Source organism: Calonectris borealis, chromosome 3 (genome assembly GCF_964195595.1).
Source record: "Calonectris borealis chromosome 3, bCalBor7.hap1.2, whole genome shotgun sequence".
Lineage (NCBI taxonomy): Eukaryota > Metazoa > Chordata > Aves > Procellariiformes > Procellariidae > Calonectris > Calonectris borealis.
The window spans coordinates 101,012,202-101,025,770 of NC_134314.1; the positions used below are offsets into that span (position 1 = coordinate 101,012,202).

The window sequence follows — 13,569 nt, forward strand, 5'->3', positions numbered from 1 at the left end:
CTTTTTTTTTCATATTCACATCACCGAAGGTCTACTTCAAGTTCATTTTCTGCCACTCACCCTGCTCTCTACTCTTATGGCCAGCACTTTTCATGTCAGGATCTCATAGTGTTTGCTGGACTGCTTAATTAAAAACTGCACAGCATCCTTAAGAAGAGGTACACATCAATATTATTCAAGTTTACAGACAAAAAGGTGGAGCTACTCAGAGGTAAATTACTTGTCTGGTGTCTCACATCAAGCAACAAAGGCAACTTAGGAATTTTAAATTGCGGATCTGTGCTTTTTCCAGTAGAACAACACTTCTGTTGTATTTTGTCAGGTAAATATTTTAGCCTCTATCCATAGCACAAGTAAGGCTAACAGCCAGACACATCTCCTTAGATGTTTGACAAGAACTGATAGTTATCTCTGTGATTGGCTTTCACAGTCACAGTCATTGTGTTCTCTTCAGTATTTTACATTTAAAATGCCTATGTAATTACTTAGCCAAGATTTTTCACAAAAAGAGACCAACTAACATTTGTTTTTCCACAGCCTTACTTACGTTAATGCCAGAGGGTCATGCATTTAAAAGATCTTAATGAGTTAAAAAAAAAAAAACACGACCCACAACCAAAACCAAACAAAACCAAACAAAACCCCCAAACCTATCAGAGGAAAAAGATAAGAATAAATGATTAAATACATAAACTGAAATATAGACTAGCTCAGAATTAAGTCCTCCATCTGTAATTTTAAATAAGAATCCAATACAGGACAACTTATAAATGAAAGTTAGTGGGCAGTTCTGTGTGAATTTTAAGCCTGTGAGGATCACTGACATTATATTTTTGAACATATTCACCACAGTAGTTTTATCATCTTCTTTGCTATTTAACTTTAACAACAGCACGTTCACCACAGGACTTACCTAGTTTCTGCATCTGCATTCAGATTATTGCAGTGTTTTCCTCTGCCTTCAAATGAAATAATTCTTAACCCTGTGTCCAGCTTCTACAAATAACTATTGCTCAACATAGCACAGAAATCGTAAACAGGGAAAAAGATCTCTTAAGACTGATATTGTGCAGTGTTTGAGGATTAAAATAATCAATAGCTAAGATTTAATGTGATAAACCTCTGCGGTTTAGGAGTGGTGAGAGTACACTAATTTTAACCCTAAACTAGTGTTACTCTAGCCTTGCTATAGGTAACAACTGTATAATCAACCTTGTCTTTATCTTTTCCTTGATACTTAAATATGCAGAAGACTATGCTGGTCTGACAAGTTAGCATTTTTATTGTTATTTTGTATGTTTCCCAAGGCTTCGAAAGAGAAATTGGCTTCCCATACAAAGATGTTTCTTTATAGAAAAATGTCTTCTTGTTCAAAACCAAATTGGTTTTAACTCCCACAATAGAAGGTGACCAACTATTACAAGATGACACATTCCCACTGGGGATATGGATTTAGGAAAAAGCTGAGCAGCAAGCTAACAAAAAGCTAAGCCCTAAGACCTTCAGTTAAAACATCCTGTAAAGAGGATTGGGTTCAGCTACATCAAATCCTCTGCACAAACACAAAAGACAGCTTCTGAAGGAAAACCTTTTGAAATGGCCAACCATACTGCAGGAAATTCAAAATTTGTGAAGAACTGAAAGAAAAAGTGTTGAAAGAATCGCATGACAACCCAATTTAACACCTGACATATAAGGTGTATTACTGACTAGGTGATGTGCTCTAGCTGACTGACTGCACTCAGTGGGAGTTAGGCATGCATTAAAGAGCTTTGCTGAATTGGGTCTGGAAGGTCTAACAAAGTGAATGAGGTTTATGGAAAAGTTAAGTACTTATACAGGAGCTTCTCCACCAACATCTGTTTTAAGACAATCCTTAATGCACTTATTATCATCCCTGTGTTTCATTTCAGTTCTTTTTTTTTCTCCCCAAGACAACAAAATTTTGCAAAAAGTCTCATTTCAGAAATTATATTTCCCTTCCCAAATATAAAATGCTCTGGCTACTTCTGCAGCTACTATCTGAACGTGAAATTACTTTTGCTAAGGGAAGCGGAGAAGATTGCAAGTGGTTGAGTAACACCTCTAAATGTGTCACTGCTCTTTAGCTGAGTCATGTGAATTAAGCGCATTCAAGCCCCTACCTAAGACGCAATTGCAAAATATACTTTGGTAGCTAAGCCACCATAGAGAGGCAGCATATTTGAATTTCTGCTCACAACAGGGTAGGATCAGACAAGATCATTTTACAAGATCCAATGGTGTGACTTTTCAGGCAGCAGTAACTAGGTCATTTACAACCATCTGTTCTTAGCCTCAGTCTCCCTGCGGTCATCCCCGAAGCTGTGCACTAATTAATTTTCACTTGCTAATCAGTGGAGACACCTCTGAAACTAACAAATCACCCATTTTCAGTCAGCAGCTTCTGGACTCCTGTGGGCGGCATTTCCATGAGATTTTATTACCAATAAAGGTAAAAAGTTTTCTCTGAAAGAAGATCCCCTGCAAGGCTTCTGACCTGCTCCGTGTACAACAGCCCTGTGAAAGAATAAAGTACTCTTCATCTGATTCTTCAGACAAAGAACAGAGGGTACATTGACAATTGCCTCCACATCTTCAAAGAAAGTTCTTAGGCACCTTGTTAATTTTGGTATGAGGAGTTAGGCATCTAAATGCTTGGAGATATGGACTTAAAAGACCTGTTGGAGGTCTCAAGGGAAGTCTGTGAGGGAGCAGGAAACTGAATCACATTTTCCCAAGTCCTAAGTAAGCACTCCAACCACTGCAACATCTTTCCCTTACCATGTAGCTTTAAACAGGGCAAGTAGCTTACTACAATGTCACTGAAACTTCATCTTAAAACTGTGGGAAGATTAATACGTAGCTCCAAAGCAGAATGGTTTTATTTCATTTGTTCTGAAGACTGACAAAGCAAAACTCTTAATATCATATGCTCTTCAAACCTACCAGCTCTAACTAATGGCACAACTTATACTGAACTTTGGGTTTTGTTATGTACGTGTTTTCCATGTATTTATCCATTATTCCTCTTATGTGTTAAAAAAATATACACATTCTTCAAATGAATTGATTTTAGCTTCATGGAATGATCCTGCTTTTATAAACAAATGTTTGTATTATCATAGTAGTGTTACTTTGACTTTAGAATCATAGAATGGTTTGGGTTGGAAGGGACCTTAAAGATCATCTAGTTCCAACCCCCCTGCCATGGGCATGGACACCTTCCACTAGACCAGGTTGCTCAAAGCCCCATCCAACCTGGCCTTGAACACTTCCAGGGATGGGGCATCTACCACCTCTCTGGGCAACCTGTTCCAGTGCCTCACCACCCTCATAGTGAAGAATTTCTTCCTTCTATCTAACCTAAATCTACCCTCTTTCAGTTTAAAGCCACTACCCCTTGTCCTATCACTACATGCCCTTGTAAACAGTCCCTCTCCAGCTTTCTTGTAGGCCCTCTTCAGGTACTAAAAGGCTGCTATAAAGTCTCCCCGGAGCCTTCTCTTCTCCAGGCTGAACAACCCCAACTCTCTCAGCCTGTCTTCATAGGAGAGGTACTCCAGCCCTCTGATCATCTTGGTGACCCTCCTCTGGACTCGCTCCAACAGGTCCATGTCCTTCTTATGCTGGGGGCCCCAGAGCTGAAGGCAGTACATAGGTATCGTAAAAGGAGCCAGAGGAAAAACTCATGTAGACAAATAGTGAAAGAAAATATCTGTGGGTCCATGAAAACTGCTCAATGAGAAACAAATGGCAAGAGATTATGGTCTAGTTTTTATACCACTCTTTGCGATTCTGTATCACAGTACCGCAGCTGGAGCTCAGAGAATTATGATTTATAAGGTGTGAACAGTGTGCAGCACTCATGAATAGTCCACACTAAGTAAGGTCAAAATAATAGCTTGCAGAAACTGTTACACTATAGATTTTCACCCTCATGAGTATATAACAACTTTGAGCAGTAGCCAGCCAAGTAGGACCACTCCTGAGTTATAGCAAGGACACTTCCTCCCCAGACTCCCAATGTGCAGTACTGTCACAGTGACTGGAAATGGTTGTCAGCTCACCTGTACTCAGCTGCAGCCAATCAATAAGATATTTGCAATCCTATCAGGGAGGATTAGATACAATTCTAAGGGATATATTCTGTAATCCTTGCTTTTGCAGATGTATGACAACTACATAATGCAGCAGAAGTAAAGGAACCAGAAAATTACATCCTTAGAGGCTGATTTTTTGGTTAGAGGGTAGTAGCTGGTGCATCACATTCTCAAGCTTGCAGCTGATGCTCCAAGGGTGCAGCCAGGCATCTTCATGCAGTTGGTTACAGGGTCGGGGTCTAATGGCCACAGCACCATGCAGGTAAGAAATGAAAATGCACCGTGCCCTGGATCCAAGTATGCTGAAGGTCAAAACCAGGATCCCAATTCAAATCAAATTGCCTCATCTTTATGAAAAGCAGAGATGATCCCTGACTGTATATTAAAAACACTTTTTTTGGCGCACAAATTTTTTTGCACAGTTGGGGACAACTAAAAAAGAAACAAACAGAAAACCAAACACACCTATGAACATTTCTGTGATACGATTTGCACATGTGAAAAGGAAGAAGGAGCAGAGCAATTCGCACTGGAACTCTGACTTTGATCTAGACCTGCACCTATGGGCTGTAAAGCAGACCCCGGGCACTGGAGACTCGCTCCTCCACTCTTCCCTTTTCTCCCAGCAATGTGCTACAAGTGGTAGCTCAAACCCTGTGCCTGACCTTGTCTAAGCATCAATTAAAACACATGTGGGAGGGAGAAGGGTCAAGGGCACAACAGTGAATGACCGGTTAATAGTGGTGATACTTAGAAGGGTTTCGTTCACCTGAGTCTTCAGTTTGCTTTTAAAGGTACAGGTTAGGGTTTACACTGATAAAGCTACAATGCAAAGAGTGCTAGCGGCATATGCAGGAGCACGAAGGGCTGTGAGCACTAGCATTACTCTCCCCCACTTCTGCAAGAGAACCAGACCACTAATGGCAAGGCAAGACTCAACATTCTGCTCAAGCTGGTTGTCAGCCTCACATCCTCTTCTTTCTCAACATGCAGCTTTGGTTTTTAAGCTTTTTGTGTGTGCTATGAGACATGCATAAATAAAAATGAGTGGTATCAGGTAATTATCACAGCAATTGTGCTATCCTTACGTAGTACCTCAAAAATCAAAGGAAGCTTTTCCTTTTGGAGACAGAACATGAAGTGAAGAATAGGAAAATTGCCTATATAATGCTGCCACAGGGGTGCCTCTCAAATCATTTTATCAGCACAAAGGAAGCAGTGTCTGTTGGTAACAGCTAAAGATCACGTTCTAATTTTAGCAGTTGCAGTTAACTCATTCCCAATGGAGTTGCACTTACCGTGAGAAGGTTTCTAACTGCTTCAGCACTGAAAGGAAACAAGCATCGAGTCATTCAACTGCAGTTCTATATGCAAATATGCTTTTTGGCCCATGAAGGGAAAGCATATGGAATCTGCTGCTATAACCCATTCAGCCAAACATTTCCACACATTTCTTACAATGCAAAAGCTGAAAAAAAAATTTCATTTGCCACACAGTGTTTTAGCTGTCCCTATACAAGTATGATTATTAGCATGCACGTGCATTCTGTAATGGACAGAGCATGTGCATAGAAACTGTATGCACACTGCATACCTAGAATTGGTAAAAAAAGTTTTAATCAACAGATACATTTCCCTTGACATCCCACAGCTATATTACTAATTTTATTCATAGATCATAATTATGTCTTATATAATTCAACAGATATTAAGCTGATATATTACATTTTTATTAAAATTCTGGAGACCATAATATGAATTTTCCCATCTTTTCAATCATTATTTAACTCCCAGAATGGTGGTTCAGTACAAAGAATTTAATTTCACACAACATAGTCATCTTCTGCATTAACCTCTAACAGAGCCTACAAAAGAATCCACATTACAGCTAGTCAACAAAAGGGGAATAAAACCCAAAAAGCTTCCTTATACAGAAGGTGATTTAGTACAATGTCCTGAATAAAATTCTTTTACAGTTATGAGACTTTTGGTTGATCCTAAAGCATGCACCTAGTGCTAGGAGAATCCTAGAAGCTAATATCTAAGTGTATTAAAAAGAAATAGTCTCCCTTGGTGAGTAGTGATAAATGTAAGGCTCTTTAAAGAGTGATTTTTCAATGAATTGTGTAAACAGATTTGCACTTTAGAATAAAATCTTGAGCAAGTTATTTCACAGTAGGGAATGAGAATTCCTTTTTCATTCAAAAAGAGTAAGAATAAAGGAAAATACAAAAACGTTAAATCCAGCAAAGGTCAACATAAAATTATGATGTAATGTGAAGGTAAGTGTTCTTGAACTGTCACCTGGTTTTCTGCCTAGCTTAATCCCTGCTTTGAGCCTGTGACTGAACAGAGGTGTGGAAATCCCAACTGAGCTGGACTCACACAGGCATCAGGAAGGTTTTTGAATGGAGAGTGCAGCCTGTCACCACAGATGAAATAGCAAAACTGGGTACCTCTATATTTATTGGCAAAATACACTGAGCATGCTGATAGGTATTCAGGAAGGAGATCTCTACAGATAGATATAGATCAATCAAGAAATTCACATGGGTGATTCATTCATGGCACTAATAGGTATGCAGATGCAAACTCACTCTGTCCCTTCCCCACACTGGCCAGGGGCTCTAATTGGAGCTCAGCACCATGCTAACGTGCAGCCCAGCTTTGCAGACATCTCTAGGCTTGGAGAGAGGGGAATACAAATGGGAATTATGCTGGCATTTTCCCCCAGATGTGCAGATACTGATACACAACATGGAAGGAAACTGCTTTCAAATAGCTACAGCTTCAAAAAAAAAAACAAAACAAAAAAAGCTGAAAAGCATGAGGATGCATGTTACAACTGATATAAAGTACATTCCTGTTCCACTCTGACGAGCAGATCAGCACCTAAAATATGTTGAACTTCAGATGTAAACTCCAGTCTTTTTGTTTCAATGATACATATGCTCACACTAAATTTTAAGTGTACCTGCAGGCACTGTTGAACTGTGGCCTGAGTGAAGAGTGAAGGGCACCGCTCTAAACTTCTAGGGTAACTCCAAGGCTTACCTTGGAAAGCTTAGATGATATATAATTTCTACAATTATCTTCACTGCTCTGAATATTTAGCTCCCTACTCATTCATCATGACAAATATCTGGAATCTGTGAGCAATTAGATATACAATATTTAACTTTAAAGAAATATGATTGGTGCTTAAATTCAGAGGGGAATGGATGACAATTTCTTTTAAAATATCTTCCAAAATGGAGCTATAGGCATAAATACATATATTCATCTTATTTACTGATAGATAATAAAATTTAGAATGCTCATGTTTTGCATCTTTGGCTTGGTTAGCATGAAATACACTGGCATCTTCTTTAATTTAGCAGCAATATTACTTTTTTTTTCTCAACCAACTATTGCAGTATAAATTTTTTTAGCTAAATGTCTGAGAAAATTTACCCTCTAGACTCCCTACTTGACGTTTTATAGAAATATGCATCTTAAACCTTAATTCACTGCACAAACAAAAATGTTTTAGGACGGAGAAAATTGTTATGGACTGTTGCAAACAAAACATTATACTGAAAAATATTTTCCCTTTTGCAGGCTGTAATTATACTGAAAAATATTTTTCCTTTTGCTGTAAATAGCATGTGTTGTGGCAACCCCCAGTATCAATACAGGCTGGAGGATGAAGGGATTGAGAGCAGCCCTGCCGAGAAGGACTTGGGGGTACTGGTGGATGAAAAGCTGGACATGCGCCAGCAATGTGCGCTGGCAGCCCAGAAGGCCAACCGTGTCCTGGGCTGCATCACAAGAAGCGTGGCCAGCAGGTCGAGGGAGGCGATTCTGCCCCTCTGCTCTGCTCTGGTGAGACCCCACTGGAGTGCTGCGTCCAGCTCTGGAGCCCTCAGCACAAGACAGACATGGACCTGTTGGAGCGGGTCCAGAGGAGGGCCACAAAAATGATCGGGGGGGTGGAACACCTCTCCTACGAAGAAAGGCTGAGAGAGTTGGGGTTGTTCAGCCTGGAGAAGAGAAGGCTTCGGGGAGACCTTATTGCAGCCTTTCAATACCTAAAGGGGGCTTACAAGAAAGATGGAGACAAACTTTTTAGTAGGGCCTGTTGCGATAGGACAAGGGGGAATGGTTTTAAACTAAAAGAGGGTAGATTTAGACTAGATATAAGGAAGAAATTTTTTACAGTGAGGGTGGTGAAACACTGGAACAGGTTGCCCAGAGAGGTGGTAGATGCCCCATCCCTGGAAACATTCGAGGACAGGTTGGACGGGGCCCTGAGCAACCTGATCTAGTTGAAGATGTCCCTGCCCATGGCAGAGGTGTTGGACTAGATGACCTTTAAAGGTCCCTTCCAACCCAAACTATTCTGTGATTCTATGCGTCTGTCTTACATGTATTTTTAATGAACAAACACACATGATAAAACAGACCAGATCCTGATGCAGCACAAAACAAGTGCCCTAAAGAACGAGTTGTTACCTTGACTCAAATGGGATGATTATTTCTGAGCTGAGTGTTCAGAACATATTTAAACACCTAATGGCTGCAAACTGGCAACTGATTTTTTTTTTCATTCTATGGCAGGACTGGATAAATTGCTGCTTTTTCACAAATGTCTCCTCCCTAGATATCTCTTCCCATTGCAATTATATTGCATTCAACTGTGTCACGGCTGTGCTCAGCTACGTGAACTCCTATCAGAGGACAGGCTGGCTGTCAGGGACTAGTGTCCATTCACTCTTCCCCCTTCTTCCCCCAAAGAGCAGAGCATTTAATTGTCGTCTTGGGCATCAGTGCATTCCTAGCAGCAGAACCAGGCAGTGCTTTCCACTTCGAGCTGTAAAGGCCGGAGGCAAGTGAGAGCCAAGAGCAGAACGAACTACACCATCTCTTCTAAATAATCTTGGAGTAAAGGTGAAGGGAATCAAAGGATCAAAGGAAAAAGTTAGAAAGGAGAAAGCACACCTGAGGTAGGGAAGGAATCAATGGGGATGGGATGGGGACGGGGCAGGGGACGGGGGGGAAGAAAAAAAAGGAAAAGCCCTGTGAGAGAGAAGGAACAGACCTCACGTGAAATGGAGTTTCAAAGGATAAAAAGTTGCTGTTTCCTATTAGTTATAGTTTTGAAGATTAATGTGAGTGAGGCACTATTACTCCTTGTGTGTTGCTAGCACAGAAGGAAGGTGCATGTATATATACTGGCACTGAAACCTACAGTGTTAGCTCTGGTCAGAGTGGGAATGGCTGTACCGGGGCAGTTCAACCCACGCCCGTCCTCCAGCATTCCCTGCCGTGCGTCTTCAGCACTGGCCAGAGTGACGCAGCACGACGTTCTCAGGCACCTCCTTGTTTGAGGGAGTATCAATGAGGTCTAACTGCCCTATGTTCCCCATACCAGGAGATTTCTCAGTGTTACTCATTGAAGTTCTAATGATTTGGAGAAGAGCAGCAGACGCAGAGTCCTGAGGACTAAGCCCCTTGTTTACCACCACCGTGGGTGCGGAGGGGGAGACAGTGCAAGTTCTGCCTTGCTGCCTGGCCCGGTATGGTCTCCGGAGCCATGGGAGTGGGGAGGGGGATTTCCTAGGATGGGAACAGGCAGGACATCATTATCATGGATGAGTGTTTTGCAAAGGCAGGATTCATCTCACTATAGTTCAATCAACTAGACTTTAAACATCTAGCCTAGGTCAGTTGTCTGGGCTACCTCTGAGGTCAGTGGGGAGAGACAAACACTGTCAGTGTAGGACTCATCCTTTGACAGGCACTTCTCTCTTTTTTTCAAAAAAAATGTTGAAAATTCTAAAACTTCTAAACCGGCATCTTAGGTTACCAGTCTCACTTTGAGGGTATAACCACTAGGGATTAGTCTGATTCTACTACGTTCTTTGCATCAAACAACTCTCAAAATAGTGAATGCTATCAATCTGGGCTAGATATCAGAAGCCTAAGAGCTCACCATCCTCCTACCATTCTCTCTGAATTGTTGCATTCCTCATACAAAAGAAAAATGAAGTGCCATAATTAATTGATCTTGAAATAACCACTAAATTGTCACGTAGTAGCTGAATCTACCATAAACGGGACTAAATATGCACATCTTCCTTGGTTAGCTCTATATTTACATATGTTCTTTCTCTTCCCTCATTTTATTATTTGCATTTTTGTTCAACTACGAGCTTTTCTAGGCTTGTGAAATAATCACAGAAGTGATGAGCAGTCTGATGTTACTTGCCGTAATAATCCCCTTGCTTAAGCAAGATTTTAAAGGTTTTTAAATAACAGGACTAGCAACCACAGCTTACAAAAATAGACTAACTTCTTGTCCTAGTCCAAATTAAACCAGGGAATGGCCAGATCTTAACAGGGGAAGAAAAGAACAGAGGAGCCTTCAGAAAACTAGTGACTCTTCTGTGATATCAAGCTCTATTGGGAAAAGCAAAGCTCATTAAATTTTTCCAATTAATCTGTAAATGAACAACTGAAAAAGATGATCATCTTAGTTGCTTTTAAAAGAAATAAACTTCTAGCCTAGAAAAGATGCTGTCTGCTGTATATTTCTCAATTGTGTGCTATATATTTTTCAAGTTCTGAAAATTTTTGAGTATAACCTACATTGTGGATGCATTTATATTTTGCTGAATGATCAGAGGTGCCTTAAACTTCATTGTATATGAACTACAATTACTAACAATTAAAAAGTTCTAATCTTTGCCACAGCGAAGTAGCCCTGACTGAATAAGTCTTATTAGTGAAATACTGGTAATATTAGTATGCAAGAGATGCAAAGTTGGGTGTATGTTTTGACGTAACATTGCTCTTCTCTGTAACGCAAACTCAAATAATAATGACAAAAACTTATTCAAATAGTGGATCAATAACATGTATGCAGTGAAGCCTTATTCACTGCTTAGATTTCATTTCTCTTACCTGGTCTCTTCTGTAGCTATAAAAAAACCATCATCTGAAGCATCAAGCCAATTTTGCCTCTGTCTCTTGATCACTGGGATGGTGCTTGTCTTAATGGCACTTGCGCTGGCTTGCAAGGCCTTACCATTAGTCATATGAACATGGGGAGCAGCATGCTGAAATCATAACAAAAAATGGGAGAGATATTTGCCTGAGAATAAGCATAATTCTGTTAACTAATTCTCCTGTAAAGGGCAGCCTACACACAGCACCCTTCTCAAAAACCAGCTAGTCCTCTTCATCAAGTACCTGTGCGCATTGACATTTTTATATACAGCTCTGAAAGCTCTTTAAAAACTACATTAACTATTGCTAATGCCATTTTATACACAAAGAAGTTGAGGCATGAATCAATGCCACAAACTAAGCAGTTCTGCAACAGAAACCTGTTGACTTTAGGAGAGAATTCACATTTTCTGAGCAAAAACCTAGTATCTCAAACAATGAGATGAGACTTGTTTTTTCATCCAAGTATGGCATTAATCTAATTTTTAAAAAATTTATACTTCTCACTTAATAGGTCCTTACTCTGTCTGTCTGTCTTTTGAAATAAACATCACTGTGTAAGACAAGTGCTGCTAACCTGCTGCTGCTAACCTAAATGCAAGCAGGGTAACAAAGGTTTATATCACCTTGCTGGTGCCATGGTTCTTAGGTTCACTCACCAGTCATTATATATTACAGCTGACTGCAACATGTCTGCCTTCATTTTAATACAGATAACATTAAACATAAAATGATACATTGATTTTCCACTGAACCTTTACCTGGAATAATTGTGCAACAGGAGAGCAAGTGCTCAGATCTAATGAGAGAAGGTGTCGTCTTACACATGAAAAGGAGAGAGTAAGAATAGTATTTTCTATATGGTCTATAGGTAACATTTTGGAAGAATATCCCATGACAAATATATTAATTTTGGAAATAACAACCTTGTTTGCCACATGATCGATTATCAGCAGGACTAAATAATAACACTATTTGATTAAAACAGACATGTTAGAAGACATTATACAAAGATGAACGTTTTGCTTACTTTATCTCACATGGATTCAGCATCGTATTTTCTTAGGAAGAAGTACTATTTCTTGGTGAAATAACACAAGTATTCCTCATTACTGATAGCATTTTTGTTTTAGCATATTGCTAAAACGTGCACAATTCTGTACATCCATGGAAGTAACCTCTAATTAGGGGACCGATTCCACAGACACTGAGTAAGGAAGAGGTTGGTAACATCCACAGAGACTAGCAGAACGGAACACAAAACCGATCTCTTAAATCATGTCATAAAAATACAACAGCCAAAAATAATAAACAAGGGCCTCATTTCTTCTGCACAATTCTTACACTCATATTCAATGTATTATATTCACATTATGCCACAACTTTTAACACACTCCGGATCCATACCATTTGCTCCCTCCAGTAGGACAAATTTTATGCATTTGACAAAGAATTCCAGTGTTCATTATTTTAGGTCAAATAACTGAATAATCTCCTCTATGATTCTTTAGATCTGATGTAACAAAACCAAAAAAGAACAAAAAGAGCAACAAGACATCAAATTTGAGTAAGTCACAGATAACTCTTTCTTAAAGCTAAACTATTGTCCTTTGTCTTAGAAAGAAATAAGGCTTATGGTGAATTTAGTTGCTGTTGCATAGAGTTAGGGCTGTAAATCTATTTTTGTAGTCCCTCAAAATATTTGCCTAATTTTTCCATTTTTTTGTTCTGTGTCTAGACTGCAGTTTGGTTTTCACATTTTTTTTTGTGTTGGCTTTGGTGGGGAGGAAGAAGTAAAGGACATGCTACTAGAAGTAATTCAACTGTTATTTAGAATAAATTCAGGATAAGATACATAGTTTCGATGAAATTAGAAATTCATGAAACTATGTAACTGATGATCTCTTGAGTGGAAAGTGCTCAAAAAGCGAGTAAGAATTCATACATGGAAAATGCTGCCATACATCAAATTTCACAGTACAATTATTTTTGTTCGGCAATGGGCATTGCCACACATTACACAGGAATATGCAAGGGCTCAAAGGGCAATTTTGTGCTGTGCTTCCCCAGTCAGAAATGGGTTTAAGTTATCAGATATAATGGTTTATATCTTTTCACAGGCTCCTTTCTAATACACCACTGAATGTTTCCTTTACTCGAAACAACACGCACAGGCAAAAAATGTTCAGGAAACGTACAAGGTACAAAAAGTGCATTTCCTATGGCATAAACGCTGAAGAATAGTTAAGCCTCATGGAAAAAGTACGTGTTTTTTCATAATACTTTTTACCCTGGCAGAGACAGATGTCGTTACTAGTTCTGAACCTCTGCTTTCGCTACTTTTATTAGACCCTAACTCTTATTCCAGGCAAGATATAACATTACAGAAAATAGTGCAAGGGTTACAATGTAATCTCATTTCTGTTGCATCATATTGATTAGAATTTTCTCTTTTATT

General features: G+C 39.5%; 1 protein-coding gene across 2 annotated transcripts in view; it reads right to left on the bottom strand.

Annotated features, from left to right (window-relative positions):
- Positions 1-13,569, bottom strand: part of MTA3 (metastasis associated 1 family member 3) — a 148,326-nt gene that overhangs the window by 12,395 nt on the left and 122,362 nt on the right. The window contains exon 18 of one of the 2 annotated variants that reach the window (XM_075146937.1): positions 11,067-11,221. The exons of the other annotated variant lie outside the window; for it this stretch is intronic. Coding sequence (XP_075003038.1) covers positions 11,067-11,221 — 155 coding nt within the window. The remainder of the gene's footprint in view (positions 1-11,066; positions 11,222-13,569) is intronic. 2 annotated transcript variants of the gene reach the window in all.